Source organism: Somniosus microcephalus, chromosome 25, assembly GCF_052327205.1.
Source record: "Somniosus microcephalus isolate GS21.2 chromosome 25, FLI_Smic_1.0, whole genome shotgun sequence".
Classification (NCBI taxonomy): Eukaryota; Metazoa; Chordata; class Chondrichthyes; order Squaliformes; family Somniosidae; genus Somniosus; species Somniosus microcephalus.
The window spans coordinates 55,166,056-55,181,780 of NC_141011.1; the positions used below are offsets into that span (position 1 = coordinate 55,166,056).

General features: G+C 50.6%; 1 protein-coding gene across 6 annotated transcripts in view; it reads right to left on the reverse strand.

Annotated features, from left to right (window-relative positions):
* The window catches only part of cfap74 (cilia and flagella associated protein 74), a 306,038-nt gene that overhangs the window by 289,443 nt on the left and 870 nt on the right, over window positions 1-15,725 (reverse strand). For 4 of the 6 annotated variants that reach the window (XR_015073585.1, XM_085967505.1, XM_085967503.1 and 1 more), the window contains exon 2: window positions 4,671-4,771. Coding sequence is in view for 4 of the 6 variants with exons in the window: in XM_085967505.1 (XP_085823631.1) it covers window positions 4,671-4,752 (82 nt within the window). In the remaining 2 variants the exon portion in view is untranslated. Of the gene's footprint in view, window positions 1-136; window positions 342-4,670; window positions 4,772-15,725 lie in introns of those variants that run through there. The other 2 variants (XM_085967502.1, XM_085967504.1) reach the window with 2 other exon arrangements.

The following is a 15,725-nucleotide window of genomic DNA, read 5'->3' on the forward strand; positions in this document are numbered from 1 at the left end:
ACCTCCAGCGCTTCATCACCCACGACATGCAAGAACAGTGACGATTTCTGTTTATTACTTTTCTTGTCAGCTCCGATTGCCGCTAAATACAACTCTAAACATTGTTTGAACCTTCTCCAATTTTCAGCCACATTACCTGTTAATTGAAGCGTCGCCGGTGGGTGTAAACCTTCCATTTTTCACTTCGTTAGCTATTCTCTAATGGTAAGCAACGATGTTCTCTTTTGGCTTGCTAATTTGTGGAGAGCTGATTTAACTTCAGTTTTTTTTTTTCTTCCTCTCTTTCAGCCACTTCTGACATCATGTTTTGATTTCTTTTTGGGTTCAATAAAGACTCATTTCTGAAAGAGAATGTTGTTTAATCTAAAGTCTTGTTCAAGACTTTCTACAGCTTTTTACAGAACACACTATGCTGTGATGCATCTAGAATGAAACTGAAAGTAAAACTCCTCTGGACTGCTTGTCTCTCACATGACCTCTGCTGGTCAGGCACAAGTAATCAAAAACACAGACAAATATGCTGTAAGGCATAAGTAATCAAACACAGATAAATATCATCACTATTTGCTGATATCATTACATCATCCTGGTAAACTTCCTCTGCACCCTCTACAATGCCTTGACATCCTTCCTAAAGTGTGGTGCCCAGAATTGAACATATATTTGAGTGAGGGAGACGGATGAGGGTTTTATTGAGCTTGCTTCGATCATGGTCAACCAGCTGCAAGTCGTGGTGAAGGAATTCACAGACGGAGTGCATGAAGTTTCATTTTTAGATGCCTCAATAGTGTGTCCTTTTCTGTGACAACATCAGCCATTTCCAGACTGCAACTTTAACAGCAGAGCCAGCATTCTCTGCAACTGTGTAATGAGTTGCTTTTTTTCAGTACTTTTGTGAACAAGGGACCCAAATACCATATCCAGGAACTGATTTAGAATTCTAATCTGTATAGTGGAATGATAAAGTACAACCCAGGATATCAAGAAAAGGAATAAAACATGAGCTCCGGCTACACAAGTGCAGATATGGACAAACAAAGGATGACAGTGACTGACATTCCAAGCATCCCAAATTCTACTATAACTTCCTTCATTTTTTAGATTAATATCACTTTCAGTTAACAAGACTATCGAGAGGCTACCAGATCTTTTTTTACTTGCAATATTTAGCAGGTATTAACGGAAAGCTGCTGATTCTGAATACCTTCTGGAATTGTTGCACATGGGATAATACTTTAGACAACGCTATTTCCACTATCAGACGCTGGGGATAACTCCCCAGCTCTTCTTCAAAATAGTGCCGTGGGATCTTTTACGTCCACCTGAGAGCAGACGGGGCCTCGGTTTAACGACTTTCGGATGAGACGTTAAACCGAGGCCCCGTCTGCTCTCTCAGGTGGACGTAAAAGATCCCGTGGCACTATTTCAACGAAGAGCAGGGGGAGTTATCCCTGGTGTCCTGGGGCCAATATTTATCCCTCAACCAACATAACAAAAACAGATTATCTGGTCAGTTTCACATTGCTGTTTGTGGGACCTTGCTGTGCGGAAATTGGCTGCCGCGTTTCCTACATTACAACAGTGACTCCACTTCAAAAGTACTTTATTGGCTGTAAAGCGCTTTGAGACATTTGGTGGTCGTGAAAGGCGCTATATAAATGCAAGTCTTTCTTTCTTTCTATCATCCATACCAGTACCAATATATCTTTAACTAGTTGGAATAATGTTGTGGCTGCTAATTATTACATTAACGGAAATTGATGGGATTGAGGGCCGATAAATCCCCTGGGCCTGATAATCTACATCCTAGGGTACTTAAGGAAGTGGCCCTAGAAATAGTAGATGCATTGCTGGTCATCTTCCAAAATTCGATAGACTCTGGAACAGTACCCATGGATTGGCAGGTAGCTAATGTTACCCCACTGTTCAAAAAGGGTGGTAGAGAGAAAACGGGGAATTACAGACCGGTAAGCCTGACATCGGTAGTGGGGAAAATGCTAAAGTCCATTATAAAGGATGTAATAGCAGAGCACTTGGAAAAAAGTGACCGGATCAGACAAAGTCAACATGGATTTACAAAAGGTAAATCGTGCTTGACTAATCTACTGGAATTTTTGAGGATGTAACTGGTAAAATAGATAAGGGAGAACCAGTGGATGTGGTGTACAGGTATTTGGATTTTCAAAAGGCTTTCGATAAGGTCCCGCATAAGAGATTAGCGTGTAAAATTAAGGCACATGGGATTGGGGGCAAGGTATTGACTTGGATAGAGAACTGGTTGGCAGACAGAAAGCAAAGAGTTGGAATAAACGGCTCTTTTTCCGAGTGGCAGGCAGTGACTAGTGGGGTACTGCAGGGATCGGTCCTTGGATCCCAGCTATTCACAATATATATTAATGATCTGGACAAGGGAAGCAGATGTAATATCTCCAAGTTTGCAGACGACATAAAGCTGGGTGGGCGTGTGTGCTGTGAGGAGGATGCCGAGAAACTCCAGTATGATTTGGACAGGTTGGGTGATTGGGCAGAAGCATGGCAGATGCAATATAACGTGGATAAATGCGAGGTTATCCACTTTGGTGTCAAAAACAGGAAGGCAGATTATTATCTGAATGGCAATAGATTGGGAGAAGGGGAAGTGCAACGAGACCTGGGCGTCCTTGTGCACCAGTCGCTGAAAGTAAGCATGCAGGTGCAGCAGGCGGTTAAAAAGGCAAATGGTATGTTGGCCTTCGTAGCTAGAGGGTTTGAGTACAGGAACAAGGATGTCTTGCTGCAGTTGTACAGGGCCTTGGTGAGACCACACCTTGAGTATTGTGTGCAGTTTTGGTCGCCTTATCTGAGGAAGGATGTTCTTGCCATGGAAGGAGTGCAGCGAAGATTCACCAGGCTGATACCTGGGATGGCAGGAATGACGTATGAGGAGAGATTGGGTCAATTGGGCTTATACTCACTGGAGTTTAGAAGAATGAGAGGGGATCTCATCGAAACTTATAAAATTCTAACAGGACTAGACAGACTAGATGCTGGAAGGATGTTCCCGATGGTCGGGGAGTCCAGAACCAGGGGTCACAGTCTAAGAATAAGGGGTAAGCCATTTAGGACAGAGATGAGGAGGAATTTCTTCATCCAGAGAGTGGTGAACCTGTGGAATTCTCTGCCACAGAAGGCAGTAGAGGCCAATTCATTAAATATATTCAAGAAGGAGTTAGATATATTTCTTAAGGCTCGGGGGATCAAGGGATATGGAGAGAAGGCAGGAACAGGGTACTGAATTTGGATGATCAGCCATGATCTCATTGAATGGCGGAGCAGGCTCGAGGGGCCGAATGGCCTACTCCTGCTCCTATCTTCTATGTTTCTATTACAGTATTAAAAAGGGATTTCCTTGTAAATCTATAGAAATAAATTCCACTTCAGTTTGTATCACATGATTCAACAGAGAGCCTCCAGCCAATGTCCACCATAATGACTGCCACTAAGACCCAAATCCCCCTCCAGAAACTGCACGGCCATATTTTATGATGACAACCAGACTGAAGTATATTTGAAAAGTGTGGCACATATCAGGGTTCAGACAATATTGGTGAGCCTTCAAGCTTTGCTTTTGTAGTTCATGACATATGAACCCTGCCCTGCCTTGTAACAAAATGTAATCTGTGCATGACGCTCTCAGTAATGAGGGTAGGCATAGTTTTCAATTTTTTCTCGTTATCTTAATCCGCTTTCCCCCCCCCCCCCTATAGCTGTCAGTTTTCTCCCCTTCCCTCCTGAAGACATTGGTTCTATAACCACCTGCAAAGGGAAATGCAGGTGAAGTATAGCAGAGTCATTTGAGAGAAGAAAGTGCATGGCCTCACATGCTCATGCACAGACTGAAAGCAGCGGAGAGCTGGGTCCTCAGTTGCACATGTCCAAACCGGTTTGGAGAAGCACTGATGGGCCACACTAATGCAAAAGCCCCCAAGGATGCATTGAGGGACACAGACCCTGTATTGTGCAAAGCCCAAGAAATATCATTACGGATGTTTCAGGAAAAATTTAGCAGCTAAAGAAAAAGACAGACTTGCATTTATGTAGCGCCTTTCACAACCACCAGACAACCCAAAACGCTTTACAGCCAATGAAGCCGTCAGGAAGTGGAACTAAAACCCAAGCCATTCAGACATTCACCTTCTTGAAGTAAACACAAAATGAGCAAAGTTATGGGCAAATTGAAAGATTTGTTTCAATTATTTAAATGTTTATTTTTAGGTGCACATTGTTGGGTGGCTTACGAAACAACATGGCCACCAAAAGAAATTGGAAACTATTTCAACAATTTGCTTGGTTGGTTGATGTCAATTGCTGGTCCATGACAATACTTATTTTTTTTAATTGAGGGATTTGATTCCTTCTGTCTGTGTTGGTTACTTGTTCCTCATTGGTAGTTTTTGCTCCCTGACTCGCAACTGGGGCTCCTTTTGATTCGTTCACATTCAGACAATTGGATACTTGAGTCAGTGAGACTGGTGCAAGGGAGGGTGGGGTTGTAGGTTCCTGTGGAAGGATGAGATAGATGGGCAGAATGGCCCCCTCATATATACTTATCTTTACAATCATTGTAAGGCAATGTCACCAATAAGCTTTTTTCTGAAAAGTAAATATTTGAAATAACAACTTATCGTTACTTTTTTCTGCTTCTTGTTCTGGATCCAGTTTTTCTTCTTCCTCTCCTTCACTTTCATACTGATAAACAACCTCTCCCTCCATACTGACCCAGCTGATGTGTCTGCAACACAGATAGAAATAAAAAGTTTCATGCATTTTATGTAACTGTTCCATTGCTAATAATAAAAATGACATGCCCTTTTCAAAAAATATATGGAGTGCAAAAAAAGCAAATTTCCATTTGCTCATACATAAACTGCTGACAGTCACAATATTGTACTGCCATATTCAAGCAATTATTTGCAGAGTACATACAATAAAATGCAATTACTTCAGAAACTATCCATAATTAAGTGCAATAAGTTAATAGTATTTATGCATTAACATTCCGTGTGGAGTAGAGTGTTACTAAATGCATCATTAGATGTAAAGTACCTTACATACAATTCATTTTTTTTTTTTTTACAGAACACATTTTCTTCATAGCATACGAGGGATAATTTTATGAAATCGTACTGCCAGTTAATGAATTATCCCTACACTGAATAACTTATAGTCTTCAATTTCAAAAGATAAACTTTTAAAGCTGTTAGACTTTTAATGGTGTATTTTTCTATTAGTAGGGACCATATAGTGTATTGACATCATTTCTTAATGCAATTAGTTGGCTGTGTGATGATAACAAAATGGTAGATTATACATAGAAACATAGAAGATAGGAGCAGGAGTAGGCCATTTGGCCCCTCGAGCCTGCTCCACCATTCAATGCGATCATGGCTGATCATCCAAATTCAGTACCCTGTCCCTGCTTTCTCCCCATATCCCTTGATCCCTTTAGCCTTAAGAAATATATCCAATTCCTTCTTGAATATATTTAATAAATTGGCCTTCTGTGGTAGAGAATTCCACAGGTTCACCACTCTCTGGGTGAAGAAATTCCTCCTCATCTCTGTCCTAAATGGCTTACCCCTTATCCTTAGACTGTGACCCCTGGTTCTGGACTCCCCCGCCATCGGGAACATCCTTCCTGCATCTAGTCCTGTTAGAATTTATATTAAACAAATCAGATGTTTTTCTCCCTCATTTTTCTTTTCTCCAGTCTGATTTATGCTGGACCACAGTTCCATAGATATTGCCACTCTTAGGTACGTCGCCCCAATCGTTACTCTAAAATGTAGAAACCCAGGGATTGAGTGTTGGCAGGATATTTGATTATGGGGACCATCAGAGCCGAGCCGATTCTGTGCTCGCCCAACATCTACCCCCGCACACACTTTCCAGCAGGCTCACTGAATAGGGATCAGGAGGAGAAATCCTGGTTGATCTTGTAACGTCCCTATTTCAGGGGCGCGAAGGCCAACGGTACCACCTCTGCAGCAACTAACTGCAAAGCGCAGAGATCAAACCTGAGGCACACTGGATGGTATATTTACCAACCGAACCATTGAGTGAATCAAAAGCATTTTAACAATGCATATGCAGTGATAGACAGCTGGGGGAGATAGGGGGGTTATAGTTAAAACACTGCCCTTTCAATTTGGGCAATTGCATTCAAATCTAGCCCAGGCTGCTCAATTAAAATGTCTTATTTTCTCTCATTTAAAAAGGTCCGAAATGCTTTGGACAAGGTGTCTAATGCCCAGTTTATCACAAGTTCTTTTTCAGCTTGCATTACAAGTATGTGAAAGGTCATCGACCTGAAACTTTAACTCTGTTTCTCGCTCCACAGACGCTGCCTGACCTGCCGAGTGGTTTCCAGCATTTTCTGTTTTTATTTGAGATTTCCAGCATCCGAAGTATTTTGCTTTAGTTATAATCTATTCAATATTATACTGAACACAGCAAATAATCAGTGAATTAGAAAACAGATACCCACACTTAGGAAATAAAACAGGCGCAATTTATGCATTCAGCAGATTTGCTATAACCTCACTATTTATGTACATCAAATTGTAGATTAAACCAGTTATAAAATTAGCCAGACTTACAGTTCACAGAAATCACAGAAACCACACAGTGCAGATAGAGGCCATTTCGGCCCATCGAGCCTGCACCGACACATATCCCACCCGATCCCCATAACCCCTACACCAACACATATCCCACCCTATCCCCGTAACCCCACGTATTTAATCCCCCTAACACTAAGGGTCAATTTATCATAGCCAATCAACCTAACCCACACATCTTTGGACTGTGGGAGGAAACCGGAGCACCCGGAGTAAACCCACGCAAACACGGGGAGAATGTGCAAACTCCACACAGACAGTCGCCCGAGGCTGGATTCGAACCCGGGTCCCTGGCGCTGTGAGGCAACAGTGCTAACCACTATGCCACCGTGCCAAATTTCAAAAAATAATTGCAGCAACCAGTAACCCAGCAACTATAGGCTGGTCAATTTAACCTCGGTAGTGGGGACGCTTATGGAAACAATAATCAGGGACAAAATTAAGTCACTTGGACAAGTGTGGATTAATTAAGGAAAGCCAGCACGGATTTGTTAAAGGCAAATTGTGTTTAGCCAACTTGATTGAGTTTTTTGATGAGGTAACAGAGAGGGTTGATGAGGGCAATGCAGTTGACGTGGTGTACATGGATTTCCAAAAGGCTTTTGACAAAGTGACACATAATAAGCTTGCCAGCAAAGTTGAAGCCCATGGAATAAAATGGACAGTGGCAGTTTGGATACGAAATTGGCTAAGTGACAGGAAACAGAGAGTAGTGGTGAACGGTGTTTTTCGGACTGGAGGAAGGTATACAGTGGTGTTCCCCAGGGGTCGGTTCTAGGACCACTGCTTTTCTTGATATATATTAATGACTTGCACATGGGTGTACAGGGCACAATTTCAAAATTTGCAGATGACACAAAACTTGGAAGTATAGTGAACAGTGAGGAGGATAGTGATAGACTTCAAGACAGACACAGGCTGGTGGAATGGACGGACAGATGAACACAATAGCAAAATACTGCGGATGCAGGAAATCTGAACTAACAACAGAAAATACTGGAAACACTCAGCAGGCCAGGCAGCATCCGTGGAGAGAGAAACAGAGTTAACGTTTCAGGTCTGGGACCCTTTGTCAGAACTGGAAAAAGTTGGAGATGTAACGGGTTTTAAGCAGGTGCAGGTGCAGGGGCAGGGAAAGGGGGAGGGGAGGAAGGAACTGAAGGCACAGTCTGTGCTGGCATTGAACTCAGGAGAAAGTGTTGCAAATGGGATGAAATTTAACGCAGAAAAGTGCGAAGTGATACATTTTGGTAGGAAGAACGAGGAGAGGCAATATAAACTAAAGGGTACAATCCTAAAGGGGGTGCATGAACAGAGAGACCTGGGGGTATATGTGCACAAAGCGTTGAAGGTGGCAGGGCAGGTTGAGAAAGCAGTTAAAAAAGCTTATGGGATCCTAGGCTTCATGAATAGAGATATAGAGTACAAAAGTGTGGAAATTATGATGAACCTGTATAAAACACTGGTTCGGCCTCAACTGGAGTATTGTGTCCAATTCTGGGCACCGCTCTTTAGGAAGGATGTGATGGCCTTAGAGAGGGTGCAGAAAAGATTTATGAGAATGATTCCAGGGATGAGGGACTTCAGCTACGTGGATAGACTGGAGAAGCTGCGGTTGTTCTCCTTGGGGCAGAGAAGATTGAGAGGAGATTTGATAGAGGTATTCAAAATCATGAAGTGTCTGGACAGAGTAGATAGAGAAACTGTTCCCATTGGCAGAAGGATCGAGAACCAGAGGACACAGATTTAAGGAGTTTGGCAAAACAACTAAAGGCAACATAAGAAAAAACTTTTCTACGCAGCGAGTGGTTAGGATCTGGAATGCCCTGCCTGAAAGGGTCGTGGAGGCAGACTCAATCATGGCTTTCAAAACGGAATTGGATAAGTACCTGAAAGAAAAAAAATTGCAGGGCTTTGAGGAAAGGGCGGGGAGTGGGACTAGCTGAGATGCACTTGGAGAGAGCCGGCATGGGCTCGACGGGCCGAATGGCCGCCTTCCCTGCTGCAACCATTCTATGAATAGGGAAGCATTGTTGTGCAGTGTACTGGCAATGGTTGTCTGACACTTTGAATCCATGATCCCCACACATTGGCCCAGTAATTCCTCTCCCAACGCGGGAGTACGGACGGGGTACTCACGCGTGTGCCCAGAGGAATTGCCGGTTTTCAGCATGCACAGCGCATGCGGGGGAAACCGGCATTTCCTCTCCTCTGACCCAAGGGGTTAAGAGGCTGAACGCGTGCGACTTGGATTTCCTCTATTTTTAGAGAGTTGCGCATGTGTAAAGGCCTCCGGTTTTTACGCATTGAAAAACCACACGTAAGTACTTAGTTTTACAGGTAAGTGGTCTATTAATACAATTTATTAAAAAAAATTCCACAGGTTTATTATTTTTAAAGAATTTACAGTAAGGTAAGTTTAGTTTTAGCCCCGATTTTTTATAAAGTAATTTTTTTCAAATTTTAAAATTATTGTTTAAAATAGTTTTTTACAGTTATTTATGGTTCATTTAAGTAGTGCAATGTTTTTTTAAATTTTCTTTCTAGTTTAAGTAGTGTTTTGGGGCCAGGAGTTTTCATGAGTTTGACAGCTCTCACTATCAAACTCATGAATGAACTTTTACAACCTCCCATTGGTTGCCCTGTGCTCACGTGATCCCAGCCGGCTCATCGCACTAAGTACGCCGCTGGGTCACGCACGCACAGCGCGGCAGGACCTCAAGCGGGCCAGTGAGAGGAAATGCAATGCAGGCCAGGGTTGAAATGTCAGCGCGCCAGAAAAGTGCACATCGGGGGCTTGCACGCGCGGCAAGCTCCCGATCCTAATTTCAGGGCCATTGAGTTCCTGATCTGACCTCTGCAGCAGATAAAATTAAGCAGAGGCTAAGCACTTTCCCCACAGGAAAGGAGGATGACTACAAGTCACTTGTGCAACTCCTAGTGGCCACTCTCAAAGCAACATTGCTAACGACCTGGCTACAGGACTCTCATCCATCTTCTCAGTGGGCAGTGATCTGTGCTATGAGAGACCCCCAGCACAGGGAAAGGGAGATAATTTGTTCAACAGTATCACCCAGAAACCAAAGTAAGATTATTGGCCTTGAATAATCAACGCTAAGCTCCAACCCACCTAAAAAATATATTTTGGGACACTGGACACAAAATCAGTGTTCTGGAAGTGAAATTACAGATTTCAATGGCCTAGAAATTGCAGTCGGAGACGTACCTCCGGAATACACCTCCGGCCCGAGAAACAATTCCGAAAGTACCTCCTGGTGCCCAGGCTGCGAAGAGTTGTGGTCTCAGTATACTCGAGGTGGAGGGCAGCGTAATGGCCCACGGATCCCAGGCACATCGGAAGCACCCCTGGGATCACGTGGGCCCAGTCCTCCAATGACAAAGGAGAATTCCATTGCAATCATTTACGAAGGGAATCGCCTAATGATATGCAATGGAATCCCCAAATAATTATACAACTAACAGAATTGCAATTTTATTCACAAGTTCATTCATTGCACCAACCTCATCAAAAATTTTATTTTTTGATAATTTTAAACATTAAGACTGTAACCCGGGCCAATATTTGCATAAACTCATTTAATAAAGTGTATGTGCATAATTTTGGATTTTTAAATGTTTTATTTAAGCCTTAGATATATATCCCCTTATCCCTGCTTGCATCAACCGCAAGACTTACGTTGGCAATTGCTGGCCAGTCACTGGGTAAATAGCCAACCCTGCGCCAGCAATTGCTTTTCCGGCACCCCCGTGGATGGCCTGTCAACACGTACGCTGAAGGGTCACAAGTTGCGGATTTTGCGCATGCGGAAATCCGGAACTTGTGGGGCAATTCAAAGGGATTATGACAGCGTACTCCGAGAGTAATTTCAGGGCCGATGTAATTCTTTTGTTTTTTACTCGGGAACTGAAAAGAAGAATATGTCATCTAAGCAGAGACCGGACAATAGAGAGTGTGCCAGCCGTGGCTCAGTGGGCAGCATCCTCGCCTGAGTCAGAAGGTTGTGGGTTCAAGTCCCACTCCAGAGACTTGAGCACTAAAATCCAGGCTGACACTCCCAGTGCAGTGCTGAGGGAGTGCTGCACTGTCGGAGGTGCTGTCTTTCAGAGGAGACATTAAACCGAGGCCCCGTCTGCTCTCGGGGGGACGTAAAAGATCCCATGGCACTATTTGGAAGAAGAGCAGGGGAGTTCTCCCGGTGTCCTGGGGCCAATATTTATCCCTCAATCAACATCACAAAAACAGATTATCTGGTCATTATCACGTTGCTGTTTGCCGCCGCGTTTCCGACATTACAGTGACAACAGTTCAAAAAGTATTTCATGGCTACAAAGTGCTTTGGGATGTCCAGTCATCGTGAAAGGTGCTGTCTAAATGCAAGTCTTTCTTTTAATATACATGTATATATTGTATTTTTATTTGCTTTAAAAGCAAATATTTTGGATATTTTCAGTAAACCTGTCACAACAGAAACCAAAACCATTGAAATATGCAGACTGCACAAAAATAACTATGTTAAGGTTTTCAGGAATTTTAAAAGAGGCATCGTCCTTCTGGCAAAAAGGGGAGAAGATCCACCTGTAGTTTCACATCAATGTTTCAGAAGCTAAACAAACTGCAATTCACATCACAAGTGTTGGAGAAACAAGGTGAGGTTCCCCCACAAACTCTCCGCGGTTTGGGGCAGGGCTGGTGCTGGTTCTCCAGCCTCTCGCGCCGCAGTCTTTGCTGCCCAGGAGACCTGAAGCGAGCCCCTTGCCCCAGAGACACAAACCCCACCGAGCTTCCCCCTTCCCCACCAACAAACCCCACCGAGCTTCCCCCCTCCCCACCTACAAACCCCACCGAGCTTTCCCCCCCACAAACCCACCGAGCTTCTCCCCCGCACAAACCCACCGAGCTTTCCCCCTCCCCACCAACAAACCCCACCGAGCTTCCCCCTCCCCCGACAAACCCCACTGAACTTCCCCCTCCCCCGACAAACCCCACGGAGCTTCCCCTCCCCCGACAAACCCCACCGAGCTTCCCCCCCCCACAAACGCCACCGAGCTATCCCCCCCCCCCCGAGCTATCCCCCCCACCAAACCCCACCGAGCTTCCCCCCCCCCCCCCGGACAAACCCCACCGAGCTTCCCCCCCCCCCAACAAACCCCACCGAGCTTCCCCCCCCCCCCCGACAAACCCCACCGAGCTATCCCCCCCACCTTCCCCCCGACAAACCCCACCGAGCTTCCCCCCCCGACAAACCCCACCGAACTATCCACCCCCCCACCGAGCTTCCCCCCCCACCGAGCTTTCCCCCCCCGACAAACTCCACCGACCTTACCCCACCCCCGACAAACCCCACCGAGCTTCCCCCCCCCGACAAACCCCACCGAGCTTTCCCCCCCTCCGACAAACCCCACCGAGCTTCCCCCCACCCCCGACAAACCTCACCGAGCTTCCCCCCCACCGACAAACCCCACCGAGCTATCCCCCCCACCTTCCCCCCCCCGACAAACCCCACCGAGCTTCCCCCCTCCGACAAACCCCACGAGCTTCCCCCCCGACAAACCCCACCGAGCTATCCCCCCCCCACCGAGCTTCCCCCCCCCACGAGCTTTCCCCCCCCGACAAACCCCACTGAGCTTACCCCACCCCCGACAAACCCCACCGAGCTTCCCCCCCCGACAAACCCCACCGAGCTTTCCCCCCCACCGAGCTTCCCCCCCCCGACAAACCTCACCGAGCTTCCCCCCCACCGACAAACCCCACCGAGCTATCCCCCCCCCCCCGAGTAATCCCCCCCCACCCCCCCCCCGACTAATCCCCCCCCCACCTTCCCCCCCCGACAAACCCCACTGAGCTTCCCCCCTCCGACAAACCCCACGAGCTTCCCCCCTCCGACAAACCCCACGAGCTTCCCCCCCGACAAACCCCACCGAGCTATCCCCCCCCACCGAGCTTCCCCCCCCACCGAGCTTCCCCCCCCACCGAGCTTCCCCCCCCCACCGAGCTTTCCCCCCCAAACAAACCCCACCGAGCTTCCCCCCCCCGACAAACCCCACCGAGCTTCCCCCCCCCCCGACAAACCCCACCGAGCTTCCCCCCCCGACAAACCCCACCGAGCTATCCCCCCCCGAGCTATCCCCCCCACTTTCCCCCCCGACAAACCCCACCGAGCTTCCCCCCCCCGACAAACCCCACAGAGCTTCCCCCCCCACCGACAAACCCCACCGAGCTTCCCCCTCCCCGACAAACCCCACCGAGCTTTCCCCCCCCTCCGACAAACCCCACCGAGCTTTCCCCCCCTCCGACAAACCCCACCGAGCTTCCCCCCCCCGACAAACCCCACCGAGCTTCCCCCCGACAAACCCCACCGAGCTATCCCCCCGCCCCGAGCTATCTCCCCCCACCTTCCCCCCCGACAAACCCCACCGAGCTTCCCCCCCCCCGACAAACCCCACCGAGCTATCCCCCCCCCCCCCGAGCTATCCCCCCCCACCGAGCTTCCTCCCCCACCGAGCTTCCCCCCCCCGACAAACCCCACCGAGCTGTCCCCCCCCGACAAACCCCACCGAGCTTTCCCCCCCTCCGCGACAAACCCCACCAACCTTCCCCCCCCCCGACAAACCCCACCGAGCTTTTCCCCCCCCCGACAAACCCCACCGAGCTTTCCCCCCCCCGACAAACCCCACCGAGCTTTCCCCCCCCCCGACAAACCCCACCGAGCTTCCCCCCCCCCGACAAACCCCACCGAGCTTTCCCCCCCTCCGACAAACCCCACCGAGCCTTTCCCCCCTCCGACAAACCCCACCGAGCTTCCCCCCCCGACAAACCCCACCGAGCTATCCCCCCCCACCTTCCCCCCCCGACAAACCCCACCGAACTTCCCCCCCCGACAAACCCCACCGAGCTTCCACCCCCCGACAAACCCCACCGAGCTATCCCCCCCCCCCCCCACGAGCTATCCCCCCCACCGAGCTTCCCCCCCCGACAAACCCCACCGAGCTTTCCCCCCCCCCGGACAAACCCCACCGAGCTTTTCCCCCCCCCCCGGACAAACCCCACCGAGCTTTTCCCCCCCCCCCGGACAAACCCCACCGAGCTTTCCCCCCCCCCCCCGGACAAACCCCACCGAGCTTTCCCCCCCCCCCCCCGGACAAACCCCACTGAGCTTTCCCCACCCCCACCCCCCCCGGACAAACCCCACCGAGCTTTCCCCCCCCACCCCCCCCCCCCGGACAAACCCCACCGAGCTTTCCCCCCCCCCGGACAAACCCCACCGAGCTTTCCCCCCCCCCGGACAAACCCCACCGAGCTTTCCCCCCCCCGGACAAACCCCACCGAGCTTTCCCCCCCCCCCCCGGACAAACCCCACCGAGCTTTCCCCCCCCCCGACAAACCCCACCGAGCTTTCCCCCCCCCAACAAACCCCACCGAGCTTTCCCCCCCCCCGACAAACCCCACCGAGCTTCCCCCCCCCCCGACAAACCCCACCAAGCTTTCCCCCCCTCCGACAAACCCCACCGAACTTCCCCCCCCCGACAAACCCCACCGAGCTTCCACCCCCCGACAAACCCCACCGAGCTATCCCCCCCCCCCGAACTATCCCCCCCACCGAGCTTCCCCCCCCGACAAACCCCACCGAGCTTTCCCCCCCCCCGGACAAACCCCACCGAGCTTTCCCCCCCCCCCCCCGGACAAACCCCACCGAGCTTTCCCCCCCCCCCCCGGACAAACCCCACCGAGCTTTCCCCCCCCCAAACAAACCCCACCGAGCTCTCCCCCCCCGACAAACCCCACCGAGCTTTCTCCCCCCCCCCCGACAAACCCCACCGAGCTTTCCCCCCCCCCCGAACTATCCCCCCCACCGAGCTTCCCCCCCCGACAAACCCCACCGAGCTTTCCCCCCCCCCGGACAAACCCCACCGAGCTTTCCCCCCCCCCCGGACAAACCCCACCGAGCTTTCCCCCGCCCCCCCCCGGACAAACCCCACCGAGCTTTCCCCCCCCCCCCCCCGGACAAACCCCACCGAGCTATCCCCCCCCACCTTCCCCCCCCGACAAACCCCACCGAACTTCCCCCCCCGACAAACCCCACCGAGCTTCCACCCCCCCGACAAACCCCACCGAGCTATCCCCCCCCCCCCGAGCTATCCCCCCCACCGAGCTTCCCCCCCCGACAAACCCCACCGAGCTTTCCCCCCCCCCCCGGACAAACCCCACCGAGCTTTCCCCCCCCCCCGGACAAACCCCACCGATCTTTCCCCCCCCCCCCCCCCGGACAAACCCCACCGAGCTTTCCCCCCCGGACAAACCCCACCGAGCTTTCCCCCCCCCCCCCGGACAAACCCCACCGAGCTTTCCCCCCCCCCCCGGCAAACCCCACCGAGCTTTCCCCCCCCCCCCGGCAAACCCCACCGAGCTTTCTCCCCCCCCCCCCGGCAAACCCCACCGAGCTTTCCCCCCCCGGACAAACCCCACCGAGCTTTCCCCCCCCCCGACAACCCCACCGAGCTTTCCCCCCCCCGACAAACCCCACCGAGCTTTCCCCCCCCCGACAAACCCCACCGAGCTTTCCCCCCCCCGACAAACCCCACCGAGCTTCCCCCCCCCCGACAAACCCCACCGAGCTTTCCCCCCCTCCGACAAACCCCACCGAGCTTTTCCCCCCCTCCGACAAACCCCACCGAGCTTCCCCCCCCGACAAACCCCACCGAGCTATCCCCCCCCACCTTCCCCCCCCGACAAACCCCACCGAACTTCCCCCCCCGACAAACCCCACCGAGCTTCCACCCCCCGACAAACCCCACCGAGCTATCCCCCCCCCCCGAGCTATCCCCCCACCGAGCTTCCCCCCCCGACAAACCCCACCGAGCTTTCCCCCCCCCCGGACAAACCCCACCGAGCTTTTCCCCCCCCCCCGGACAAACCCCACCGAGCTTTCCCCCCCCCCCCGGACAACCCCACCGAGCTTCCCCCCCCCCCCGGACAAACCCCACCGAGCTTTCCCCCCCCCCCCCCCCCGGACAAACCCCACCGAGCTTTCCCCACCCCCCCCGGAC